Source organism: Oreochromis niloticus, linkage group LG23 (assembly GCF_001858045.2).
Source record: "Oreochromis niloticus isolate F11D_XX linkage group LG23, O_niloticus_UMD_NMBU, whole genome shotgun sequence".
Lineage (NCBI taxonomy): Eukaryota > Metazoa > Chordata > Actinopteri > Cichliformes > Cichlidae > Oreochromis > Oreochromis niloticus.
In genome coordinates this window covers 6,730,390-6,743,768 of record NC_031986.2, presented here as the reverse complement: position 1 = coordinate 6,743,768, position 13,379 = coordinate 6,730,390, and the positions used below count along the sequence as shown (strand labels likewise).

General features: G+C 40.0%; 1 protein-coding gene across 7 annotated transcripts in view; it reads right to left on the bottom strand.

Annotated features, from left to right (window-relative positions):
• Window positions 1-13,379, bottom strand: part of zranb3 (zinc finger, RAN-binding domain containing 3) — a 118,357-nt gene that overhangs the window by 98,845 nt on the left and 6,133 nt on the right. Inside the window, exon 1 of one of the 7 annotated variants that reach the window (XM_025903390.1) lies at window positions 11,414-11,460. The exons of the other annotated variants lie outside the window; for them this stretch is intronic. Within the exon in view, the coding sequence (XP_025759175.1) occupies window positions 11,414-11,445 (32 nt within the window). The 5' untranslated portion in view covers window positions 11,446-11,460. Of the gene's footprint in view, window positions 1-11,413; window positions 11,461-13,379 lie in introns of those variants that run through there. 7 annotated transcript variants of the gene reach the window in all.

The window sequence follows — 13,379 nt, the reverse complement described above, 5'->3', positions numbered from 1 at the left end:
GATTGGTTGAAGAGTTGACTTGAACAGGAAAGTGAGTCATGGAGCATACCACAAAGGAGAAGAAGCAAGCTCTATACTGTAAGTATAGAAATAATAGAAGCCATCAAATCAGTATTTTATGGTAAAAACGTTGGTATAGACCCGCCCCCAACAATATATGTCAAAGTCCCTGACGAACACAGGCACATTATTACTGTAGCACAAATACAACATGCGTGATTCATTCCTATATTTTTGCCATCTACTGTACAGTGTAGTACTCACACACTGTGCGTGAAAATAAGTGCAGTGTAAGAGGAAAGCTTTAAAACGTAACCATTAACATTTAAAAAAAATTACACTTCCTTCTTTTCCAAACATGAGCGTTACACCACCATCATGTACAAGCTTTTGGCTCGGTACATTCTCGGTGAGAATGCAGCATTATGACTAACAAGAGCTGAAAAAAAATAATCAATTAATTCTATTAGTCAGTCTACGGAAAATCGGCAGCTGCTATGACAATGAATTAATCATTTAATTATCAATCACAAATAGCTGATTTACTGGTTGCTTATCATTAGGGTCCTAATGTTGTTTACATCTGAAATCTGAGCTTTTTATGAGGAGGAGGTCACCTAAGGTGGCTCTCTCATATGACATTGTTTAGCAACCAAACTATGGTTGCTGGTAAGTATGGTAAGTCGATTTTATTTATTTAGGACATTTGTAAAATCCTAAAATTCAAATTACACACATTCACATTATATACATAAATATCAAAGAAACAACCTACTGCAGAGATCAGCAGTTTCCAAAAACTTGACAAAAAAAAAAGGTACATCTTAAAGAAAGTCGCAGCTGAGGCTTGTCTGAGGTCACTTGGGAGATCATCCCAGAGTCTTGGTGCAACACCAGCAAAGGCACGACTCTCTTTTGAAATAAGCTTTGACCACCTGGTGGTTAAGAGTGATGGGGAAGCAGACTTTAACGATCTTGAGGTAGTGTAACACAAGACCATTTAAGGCTTTTAACACAAAGAGCGTTGCTTTATGCTCCAACCTGTAATGCACGGGAAGCCGATGCAAGGCTGTCAATGCTGGAGTAACGGGAGCTCTCTTTTTTGTCCCAGTCAATTATCTTGCTAAGGCTCTTTGAATTATAAGTAAGCTAGAGATGACTGACTCTAGAACACAGTGCGTTACAATAGTCCAGTCTAGATGTACTAAAAGATTGCATAGCCTTTGACAACTCTGACGACAGCATTTATTCGTTTGTCAAGTTTCAAATTTGTGTCAAAGAAAAAATGCTACTGAAAATGGTATAGAGTACTGAGTATATTCCTGGGTTTTCCTAGTTTAAATTCAGGTATTGTGACAACTTTTTCTGGAAGTACTTCGCATTTAGGACAAGCGAGGTTAACCGAGAAGAAATCGCATGCAATGAGTTCTGCAGACTTACTCAACCGACTGAAAACACACCACAAACTGATGATTCGTGCGTGAAGGCCAAGAAAAACGATGACTGCCAACATTAATTGTCCAACGACTCACACAGCCATAAAAGCGAGCCAGTGCACATCAGCGCACCCATCCAGCTCACAAACACGCGCCGAAATCACCAACGCAATCACCAGAATGCAACTCCACTAAAACACAGCGAGTAACGAAGGCTTTGGGAAAATAGTCAGTAAGGAAGACTTTAGATTTCGCTGTTAGGAGATGCACTCAGGCCATCACAATCACAGTGTAAAGAATAATAGTGACAAATAATTGTGATAATCATGTTGATCATAACTGTGCAGCCCTGCCTACTATCTAGTCTTCCATTCATGCCACACATTGTAAGGTACAATGAGAGTGCGACACAGTCCTTGGCTCAAGTTGTCGCGGTGGAAAAAGTGCAACTAGATCAACCTCTGGTTCTCCCTGCCCAGTGGGTTTGGGCCCATTGTCGTGACCTTGCCTATTCATAAATGCTTCCAACATCATGTCAGAGCAAACAGTGCGACGGAGCGGCTCTGAATGCCTCAGACACCGTCTCTCATTATTCTTTCTCCTCCTCCCTCTCTTCCTCTCCCCATCTCCGCCCCATTTCTCTCTTTCAGCTGAGGAACATGATTAATGTGCACCTTGCCACTGGTGGTTTTTCTAATTGCCAGCACACCGGCCCAGTCAGCGCAATGCACACACACACACACACACACACACACACACACACACACACACACACTCTCTCACACCGAAGTGTCTGTGAAAAATGCACACAATAGACATGCAAAAATACACACCAGACACACACACGAACAAAAGGAAGCACACACATATATGGATACAGTATATGTGCTTGCACATCCAGCCGCCCACACACACACACACACACACACACACACACACACACACACACACACACACACACAGGAGAGGGAGTGCAGCTGGGGCAGGTGCTTGCCATTTCTCAACACATTAATCATCCTCCTTTAAATAACCTGAGTGTCGTCTTGACGGTTTCAGACTGCGAGCATGCTGCAGTGCTGTTGCCTGACGACGGCACGCTCTCCGTCACAGCATCTTTCTAATGTTATCTCTGAAACCCACAAGCCCCAAAGTGTCAGGAAACGGGCTCCGGCGCCTCCCAAGCTGGCAGCGATGATTTGATGACTTTGACCTCTGCGCGGTGAGGCGCGGTGCGGGCTCCGCGTGTAACCCCAATCTTCCAAAGCCCCGTTAAGGCTCTCTTCTGAGAACTGGACCTGTGCTGCTCTCTGGTCAGTGGAGAAAACTGCTCAGGAGGTTAGACGCTGGATAAAAGGCTGAGTTAAAGGGTGCTCCAGAATGGGCTCACTCTGATTGCGCACACAGTTACAGGTTCATAGTGCAGTCTTGCTCTATAGTGTGAATCAAAACAAAGCAGGAAATGTTGAGGCAGGTTCTCACATGTTTTCATAGCATCTATGCCTTGAAAAAGGATATTATAAACCTTAGTTAAACAAAGAAATGTTCAGCTTTTGCTCCCGGCTTTTTTGTGCTCACCCAAAACTGTCAGAAAGCCTTTTTAGTTCTCTTCTTTCCCCACAAGGGAGAAAAATCTAATTAGAAAAAAAAAAAAGCTAGTGTTTCCCAAAGTAATCATAATGTTTTGCTGTTTTTATTGTAGATTTTTAATATCACTACACCTCTGCTGAACTATGTTTTTTGTATTCTGTTTTCAGCCACTTCCAGAAAGAAAGGAAGAAACAGCAGACATAAAATAATCACATTTAAAACAGCAATGACCTCTTAAAGATGCCGTTCTTCAGGAGCTATGATTACAGATAATAGTTTCTGTTCATCATATAAAAACAGCAAGGACTGAAAGAATGCTGTGCAGCATTTGAGAAGAAATAACATGATTTTCTTGTTGAAATTGAAAGGTTGCTCATTTCAGGATGTCCAGAGGTTTTGCTGCTACATTCTTACTATTGAGGATGTAAGAATCCTGCACAGCAGAAAAAGCCTCCTTCTGCTAAACCAGAATCAAAGTGAGGGTCTGACCTTTGGTCGTGCAGACACCCCCACCACCGCAATCAAATGGCCTCGGTCCTCTTTTATTGAGTGATGAAAGAAATCTTGGTTTCATCCATGATTCAGGTTTAAAATGCCATAAACAAATCACCTCAGTTGTCAGCACTGGCATTTTCCATTTCAGATAACTTGCACAATTACCGTCATCAAAAGTAGAGTCTGTCGGCCATTTTTAGCCTGAAGTTGTTCAAAAACGCAGCAGCCAAACTTCCTTGCTGCTACCAAGAAGCGAGTCCATGGCTGTGCTGTACTGGCAGCTTTGTTTTTGCTTTTAAAACACTACACGAGCTGTCGCCAGGACCAAACTGGATGGAGCATTTTCATTCCTCAGCCCTAATTGTTGAACAGTTTGGGATCCACAATTAGACTTTCCCCTCTCTTGATGTTTTTTAAACCTCTGTTCTTCTCCTCTGTCTCCTAATTATCATCATGGAGCCGTTCCTGACTGTGTATATTGTGCTCTTTTCAATAAACACCTTTCTCCTTATTTATAGTGTTGTTTTAAATCACGTGTGTCTAATCTCACTGTAAATCACTTTGGTTAGAGCAGCTGTTGCTTTTAAACACATGCTATAAATAAAAGACTTGATTTCGTAGCTGCTAGCTAACGTTAGCCAACTTTCATCTGCTGACTCTTTAATGTTTGCATATGTGCTACGGCCAATGCTAGCTTTTGCCACACATTTACGTTCTCTTCATTTAGGACAAACTATCACAGCTGCAGTGAATTATTGGCCTGATGTTCACAAACTGATATTGGATCATGTGAAGACAGATGCTGCTTTTGGGTTTGAAAGTTAAACTGTGGACAAATTCAAACTTGGTGAACATGGACACACAGGTGAATCTGTGCAACTTAATTTCATTAACTTTTATTCAGATATACTCGATTTTATAACTTTGCACTTTGCAACTGCCAGTCTCTTGCCACACATTAAATATAATATGTTCCTTTTATGGTCTGTAGGTGTAGGCGTATCTGTGCTCTTACATTATGAACTTCATTGTTTTTTGTTTTTTTGTTTTTTGTTATGTTTAATCATAATCTTTTTGTTCTCCTGAATCTATTACATTACATAAAGTATATGAATGCACTGTAAGTTTGGCCATAACAACGCATTTATTCTTAAAACGTTATCAAATGATTAAGTGAACGTATTGTTTATGTTTCAATGTGTTAAGTGTTTCTCAAAAAAATAAAAATATTTTCTCAAATACACAAATTGAACCCAGCAGGCTGGAACATTTATTTATGATGTGCCACCTCCGCACTTTGTTTCTATAAAAACCTCTTTACATCCTGGATGGATACTGTCCAAACAATAGAAAGTTACCTATTAAGGCGACAGGTTACTAATGGTGGGTGAAATTTTTCATGCTGTTTAATGAAATGCATCCCCTGCTGCTTTCACAAAACAAAATCTATCCTATTATAATGATAAAAAAAAATTATAGCAAATTTCATGCCTTATTAGGAAGAAATGGAATTTAGAGCACCTTAGGAAGCAAATATGAAAACTAGTTTTTTATTTATAAGGGAGATACAGGACCCAGTCACTCCCTTTAGATTACTGCTAAGACGTGTCAAAAAACAGTCTAATTAATAAATTGCTGCGTCGTATTATGGAAAATGCAAAGCTTGATCCATACTAGAAAACAAAAGTAAGTATGATGAACTGTGGAGGTGTTCAGGAGACAAAAGGTTGTGATGTTTAAATGATGTTTAAATGATGTTTGCTTTGCTGCGTCACCATGTCTGTCTGAATGACAAAGAAACTGCTGCAGCGCTACTTTAAACTTTGAAACTTTTTTATTCAGTTGAATTCAGTTTTATTTATGTAACACTAAATCACATCAGCAGCTACCTCAAGGTGCTTTATACTGTAAGATAAAGACCCTACAATAATACAGAGAAAACCTCCTCTATCAGACAACCCACTATGAGCAAGCATTTGGTGACAGTGGGAATGAAAAACTCCCTTTGAACAGGAAGAAATTTGTTGTCACTAGCTGCCCTTGCTAGTAGCAGTAGCGGTCTGGACTTTCCTTCAAATCTATTGTTGAATTGAGATTTGGTAAATGTGGAGGCCATTTGAGTACAATGAACTTATCGTCATGTTCAACAAAGCGGTTCGAAATGATCTGAGCTTTGTGACGTGGCACCTGGAAGCAGCCATTATGGATACACCAACAGTGGTCATTTTCCATTACATCAAGTACCACCTAATGTGTGTGGGGTCTGTATGCAGCACGGACGCTACAACAAAGGAGGACGTCCAAACGACGGTATACCTGCTGCTCAGTGTATGACTTTCTCTCAGATTTGGGGACTACGGTGTTGTTTTTTTCTGTAGCCATTTCCCTTGTTGGCAGGTTTCAAAAATGGCAGTGCCGATTTTCGCAAAGCAGATGCTCTCGTGACTCATTGAGTGACGCCACTGACTAGCCAATTATGGCATGCAGTCTGTTGACGTCACATTTTCAGATCACCTCAGATTCCTTGGAATCCTAGGTACCTTAAAAGTACCTGGTACCAGGTATTTCCACCTAATGAAAACGCCTAAAAACCATGTTGAGCCATGCCATGCCAACCCGAGAAGGTACTGGTGGAAAAGGGTTATATGTGGTTGTAAAGGGATGGACATGGTAACCATCAATTCTCGGGTAGGCGGTGACACTTAAGTATGTCAGTTGTTTTCAATGGGCCCAGTGCGCCAAGAAAATATCCCCCACACCACCACCTGAACCAGTACTACAACATCCCTTTAACGTTAACTAGTAATGACTTCATGAACTTCTTCACAAATAAAATTTTTATCATTAGAGAAAAAATTACCAATAATCATCCCACAGATGTAATATTATCTACAGCTACTTTTAGTACCATCGATGTTAAGTTAGGCTCTTTTTCTCCAATTGATCTTTCTGAGTTAACTTCAATAATTAATTCCTCCAAACCATCAACGTGTCTTTTAGACCCCATTCCCACAAAACTGCTCAAAGAAGTCCTGCCATTAATTAATGCTTCAATCTTAAATATGATCAACCTATCTCTAATAATCGGCTATGTACCACAGGCCTTCAAGCTGGCTGTAGTTAAACCTTTACTTAAAAAGCCATCTCTAGACCCAGCAGTCTTAGCTAATTATAGGCCAATCTCCAACCTTCCTTTCATATCAAACATCCTTGAAAGAGTAGTTGTCAAACAGCTAACAGATCATCTGCAGAGGAATGATTTATTTGAAGAGTTTCAGTCAGGTTTCAGAGCTCATCACAGCACAGAAACAGCTTTAGTGAAGGTTACAAATGATCTTCTTATGGCCTCTGACAGTGGACTCATCTCTGTGCTTGTCCTGCTAGACCTCAGTGCTGCGTTCGATACTGTTGATCATAATATCCTATTAGAGCGATTAGAACATGCTGTAGGTATTACAGGTACTGCACTGCAGTGGTTTGTATCATATCTATCTAATAGACTCCAATTTGTGCATGTAAATGGAGAGTCCTCTTCACACACTAAGGTCAATTATGGAGTTCCACAGGGTTCAGTGCTAGGACCAATTCTATTTACATTATACATGCTTCCCTTAGGCAGCATCATCAGAAGACATAGCATAAATTTTCACTGCTATGCAGATGACACGCAGCTCTATCTATCCATGAAGCCAGGTAACACACACCAATTAGTTAAACTGCAGGAATGTCTTAAAGACATAAAGACCTGGATGGCCGCTAACTTTCTGCTTCTTAATTCAGATCAAACTGAGGTTATTGTACTCGGCCCTGAAAATCTTAGAAATATGGTATCTAAGCAGATTCTTACTCTGGATGGCATTACCTTGGCCTCCAGTAACACTGTGAGGAACCTTGGAGTCATTTTTGACCAGGACATGTCCTTCAACGCACATATTAAACAAATATGTAAGACTGCTTTCTTCCATTTGTGCAACATCTCTAAAGTTAGAAATATCCTGTCTCAGAGTGATGCTGAAAAACTAGTTCATGCATTTATTACTTCCAGGCTGGACTACTGTAATTCTTTATTATCAGGATGTCCTAAGAACTCCCTGAAAAGCCTTCAGCTGATCCAAAATGCTGCAGCAAGAGTCCTGACTAGGGATGGGTACCGGTGTCCGGTGCCATCTGACATAAACGGTAGTAACCAGACCGAAAAGCAGCGCACATTTCGGTGCTTTATTTTTCCTGAGCCAATTCTAGCCAGGTACGTACGTTCTTTTAGAGCAGAGCTACAGATTAAAAATGCCCAAGGCGAAGCGATCAAAAGTCTGGCTGTACTTCACAGCAAAAGATGCAAACTCAGCAGCCTGCAACAAGTGCTTTAAGCTGATACTGTCAAAGGAGGTAACACCTCAAACCTGATGAAACACCTGGCGACGCATAGCGGGTTTTTTTTTAAAGCCGAGAAATGCGCCGTGTTTGATAGCTTGCTGCGAGACCTCACACCGTGCACATCTACTGCGGGTGTGGTGCCTGTTATCGGACCCGGAGTTAGCAACATCCCCCAAGAACCCGAAGAGTAGAGTCCTGGCCCCTAGCCCTGTCAGCGTAGCAGAAATGATGACGGATGATGATGGCAGCAGCAGCCGTTCTTCTCTGCGTGAGTAGCTTCATGTTGTTCGTCTGTAATTAACGTTGAGTACGCTAACCACATTATTACATTAATGCATGTAAGGTGAACTAGCAAACACCGTCGTAGTTACATGCGGCTGTCTTCTTGTTTGATGGCAGATACTCCCTTCACCCTGGCCAAAAAGGCTAAAATGACCAAAGAAAAAGTGGAAAACAGTTAAACATGAGAGGTTTTTGGACAAAGTCTGTGTTTTTTCCATTGATTAAGCACTGCTTCCAGCCAAGAGTGATACCATATATGCCCTATAGCTGCAAAAAAGGCTTACATTGTTATCTTTTTACAAAAAAAACAGCTGAACATGAGAGGTTTTTGGACCAATTTTGTGTTCTCCATTCTTTAAGCACCGGTTTGAGCACCGTTTAAGCACCGGCACCGTTTCAAAAGTACCGGTTTGGTACTAGTATCGGATAAAACCTAAATGATACCCATCCCTAGTCCTGACAGGGACTAGAAAGAGAGAGCAGATTTATCCTGTTTTGGCTTCCCTTCATTGACTTCCTGTTAAATCCAGAATTGAATTCAAAATCCTGCTCCTCACTTACAAGGTCTTAAATAATCAGGCCCCATCTTATCTTAATGACCTTGTAGTACCATATCACCCTATTAGAGCACTTCGCTCTCGCACTGCAGGCTTACTTGTTGTTCCTGGAGTATTTAAAAGTAGAATGGGAGGCAGAGCCTCCAGTTTTCAGGCCCCTCTTCTGTGGAACCAACTTCCAGTTTGGATTCGGGAGACAGACACTATCTCTACTTTCAAGATTAGGCTTAAAACTTTCCTTTTTGCTAAAGCATATAGTTAGGGCTGGACCAGGTGACCCTGAATCCTCCCTTTGTTATGCTGCAATAGACGTAAGCTGCCGGGGATTCCCATGATGCATTGAGTTTTTCCTTTCCAGTCACCTTTCTCACTCACTATGTGTTAATAGACCTCTCTGCATCGATTCATATCTGTTATTAATTTCTGTCTCTCTTCCACAGCATGTCTTTCATCCTGTTTTCCTTCTCTCACCCTAACCGGTCGCAGCAGATGGCCCCGCCCCTCCCTGAGCCTGGTTCTGCTGGAGGTTTCTTCCTGTTAAAAGGGAGTTTTTCCTTCCCACTGTCGCCAAAGTGCTTGCTCATAGGGGGTCATATGATTGTTGGGGTTTTCTCTGTACCTATGAAGCGCCTTGAGGCGACCTTTGTTGTGATTTGGCGCTATATAAATAAAACTGAATTGAATTGAACAAAGGATGGATTCACTGCACATGTCAAAACCATCTCTAACTTTATCCCCAAATCACTCAACCTGAGTTATCCTACTGCTGTCTTGCTACCTCCTAACACACCTTCCCCCTCTTCAGCCAATAGTAGCAGTGGAGGCAGTTATTTTTAACCTGGGCCCAGACTGTTCCAATGTACAGATCTGATTCTTTATCACCTGTATGTTTGATTTGGCAAAGCCCTAACCCCGAATGCCCTTCCTGACACAACTTTCCCCATTTATCTGGGCTTGGGACCAACACTAGGAGTACACTGGCTTGTATCCCCCTGTGGCTGGGTTACACTGACCCCTGACATCAACACGTCTTTTTCACCTGGGCAACTGGTGCTCACTGGGTTTTTCCTCTCCCTCAGACCATTCTGCAGAAACCCTAAAGATGGTTGTATGGGAAAATCCTAGTAAAACATTATGTCATCATCTGAAAAACTGCCATTCTATGTTATTCTGTTCCCTCCCAGACCGTGCAATATTACCCAAGAGTACTTATTGAATATTTGTTTTCATCCCCTCATCATACGCTGCTACTCCCTTTATTCTATTGCACAATACTTTGTCACTTTCTAGAACCGCCTGCACTGATAGTTAAGTTATTTATTCACCAGGATATAGTTATATATATTACTTTGTTAGAGTTATTTGATACTATGTCTTGCACTATCCTACTGTATATTACTGTACACTATTCTTATTGTATATATTGTATATCTTATATCTATTTCATCTGTTCCTCGGTCTCTCCTGCTGCTTTGAGCATGTACATGACAAAAGAATTTCCCTCGGGATAAATAAAGTTGTTCTTATTCTTATTATTCTACGTTCAAAGACACTTAAATTACCTTTCTTCCCTATTCTGATGCTGGGTTTGAATTTCAACTTCAAATTCTCTACCATGTCAACATGTTACCACGTGACTGGCTGATTAGATATTTGAATACTACACTGCCTACATAAGTGGCCGACACCATTACCAGCATTTATTTTTATCCTGGTGTGCTGAGGAAACAATGGCACCAGACGACATCGATGTCAGAGCTAACTGAAGTTGCATTTCTAGGATGATGCAGAAAGGTTTCGCAGTTACAGCGTAGTGTGGCATAGATTTACTGTATAAATCTGCTTTCAATAGTCACTATTTCTATGTGCTAAACAAAATATCCAAATGAAAGTATCAGAGTCTGTGAAAGGGCCTGAATGGGAGGTTGTGTTTAGGTAGGTGTTTGATGAAAAATGGTGTAGTTATTAAGTCAAGTTTCTAAAAAATAAACTCTTAATAAGTAGATTCAAATAAGATAAAATACACTGACTGTTGCTGATTTAGTTGTGGGGTTTAAGGTTTCAGAGAAATGCTCTCTATGAATGATATCCATCGAGCATCGAGCCTCATTAGCCCAAATGATTTTATGAAAGCACTCTGTGTACAGTCTTTATATTAGGATAGTGATTACGGTTCTGTAAATATGGTTTAAACTCATACACCTACATTTATTCAGAGAACAAAACTCTATATGTGGGCCATTACAGGGAGAAAGAATACAGCATTGACCTCCTCTGGCATCAGCACAGCATTTCTTATTCAATAAAAGCAGAGGCAGTTCCTTACAATAATATTTAGGACAAATTAGAGCAGGTTAGACTGCAGCACATGGCTGGTTTCAAGCTACGGTCAACACCTTTCATCACCTTAATGGAAGCGACCAGGAGGTCTTAATGGACGCACTTTAACTCAAATTAATGCTGTTGTTTTTTTCACTACCTGGCTAGGCCCACTCAGAGCAGTATTTTACGTGTACGCTTCTTTAAAATAGCCGAGTCTATACAAATGTCAGCACTTAAATGGCAAACTTCTGCCCAACTTTCTAAACAATACAATCAACCACATCTCATGGGTTTTTATTGTCATACGGTACCGCAACTTTCCCACATTATCCCCCATCTAGCTCCATAAAATTCACTCACCCTCCTACACAGGCCGATACAGCCGACTCCATAAGTATTTGAATTGCAACAACATTTGATGTTTTGCTTCGGTACTCTTGATGCTCTGGATGTGAAAAGAGACAATGACTATGAGATTTAAAGGAAAAATCCGCCCACGTATCCTCCTACGCTGTTAGACATCCAACATCAATCTATGATGTTCAGTGCATTTCAGGAGGTATTTTATAATGAAGGGTTGCCATTTATTCTTCGTCTGTCAGCCTGTCTTGTCTAGTTGCATTTCAGGTAGTGATTTCCTACATTTACCAGAACTGTTATACCCCTTCCTAAAAATCTAGCAAGTCAGCTGCTGCATTATTGCATTCTGGTCTATTCATGCTAGTAGGTAGAAATATTATTTCCGCCTTTTCCACTGTGATATTCAGTTGAATATTAGTATTCATTTCAGTCTCTTTCCAAGGAAACTGAATGAAGAAATGAAGAACAGCAGGGTGGCTCAAATACAGAGAGAATGATCAAGGTTTCTGCCAATAGCAATTGCATTTTAGCTCGTGGTCTCTGTCTATGTTCTCAAGGTAAGATTTTCAACCTCTTAGCCTCTTTTGATGTCTACTGTAACAAATATAGCATGTCCATAAATGAGAACTGTAACAAGACGGACCAAGCCCATTGAAATTTGCATTCCTCCATGTACTCAATATCTAAAAGCAATAATCTGCACTTAAAAAGAAATAAAGAAAACAACAACAAACAAGCATCCAGCTATCTAGCCATCATAAAAAAGCATAATAAGCATTTTCATTAGCTTTTTAAAAAAAAAAAAGAAAAACACTTGGTTAGACCCAGTGTCATGCAGTGATGGAGAATCTGTAAAATAAAGGTCCATTCATGGACGCTAAGCAGCCAAACAAAGACAGTTTTAGATTAGCTTTATAAGCTTTAGCTTAGCTTTATTAGCTAGCCCAAAAAAAACAACTAACAACTAAAAAACACAGTAGGAACCAGCTAACTACAGTAAATAGACAAAGGTACTGGGCCACCTATACATTACACATGTAATGCATGCTTTCAAAACTGTATGTAAAGGCAGACTGTGTGGCTGGATGCATGATTTTATACAAATGTGGTGTGTTCGAACACTTTTGTCCATGTAGCGTAGCTTACTACCTAAAGTAACTGAACATCAAGGCTCAGACAGATTTTCTGGTTGATTATTTCTGCTTTTAACTTTAAATACACGTAACAACAGAAAAAAAATCATGTTAACTTTATGTGAATAAAGCTCAACAGCTGTGTCTGTTAAATCTGTGGCTATTACTTTCATTCCTCTAAAAAATCCAAAACGGTGTGGTGTGCTGACTGGCTTGGAATACATCTGTTAAAAAACCCTGTTAAAAAAACAACAACAACAAAAAAAAAAACTATCGCTGGAAGCTAAGCTTTTAATAATCAATTGATATTATCAGACTTTGGCAAATACCTGCAGCTCTGTCTTAATATGGAGAGTTCATCCTACATCAGCTCCAATCTGTGTTTCAAGTTAGGATTTTCTATATACAACAGTTGATATTTTCTCATCTGAGTTTAGTGTGAAAATATGATACAAATAATTATGCAAGGTTGCCAGCCAATCAAATACAGGGTTTTTTTTTCAGTATTTCTTAATAATTAATTTAAAAAAGTGTTAACGCCTCCTTTCTTTGCATGCATTACAGTCATGTGAAAAAAGTGTAGACACAAACAGAATCTAAATGGAGTTAGCGTTCCAATTTTATTGTTTAAAATGATTACTCAAAGACTCAAAAGTAGATTTGCCAATTTTATATTAATATGTTTTTTTGCTTAATATTTATTACCACCACACCAAACCTGACATGCCTGTTATATGTGTTAAGTAATTAAAATTATCTTAATCACAAAAGAAAATATCAACTTCTGTCTGATTTCAAACCTCCTGCTAGTCTCTTGTGCTAATACCATTTGT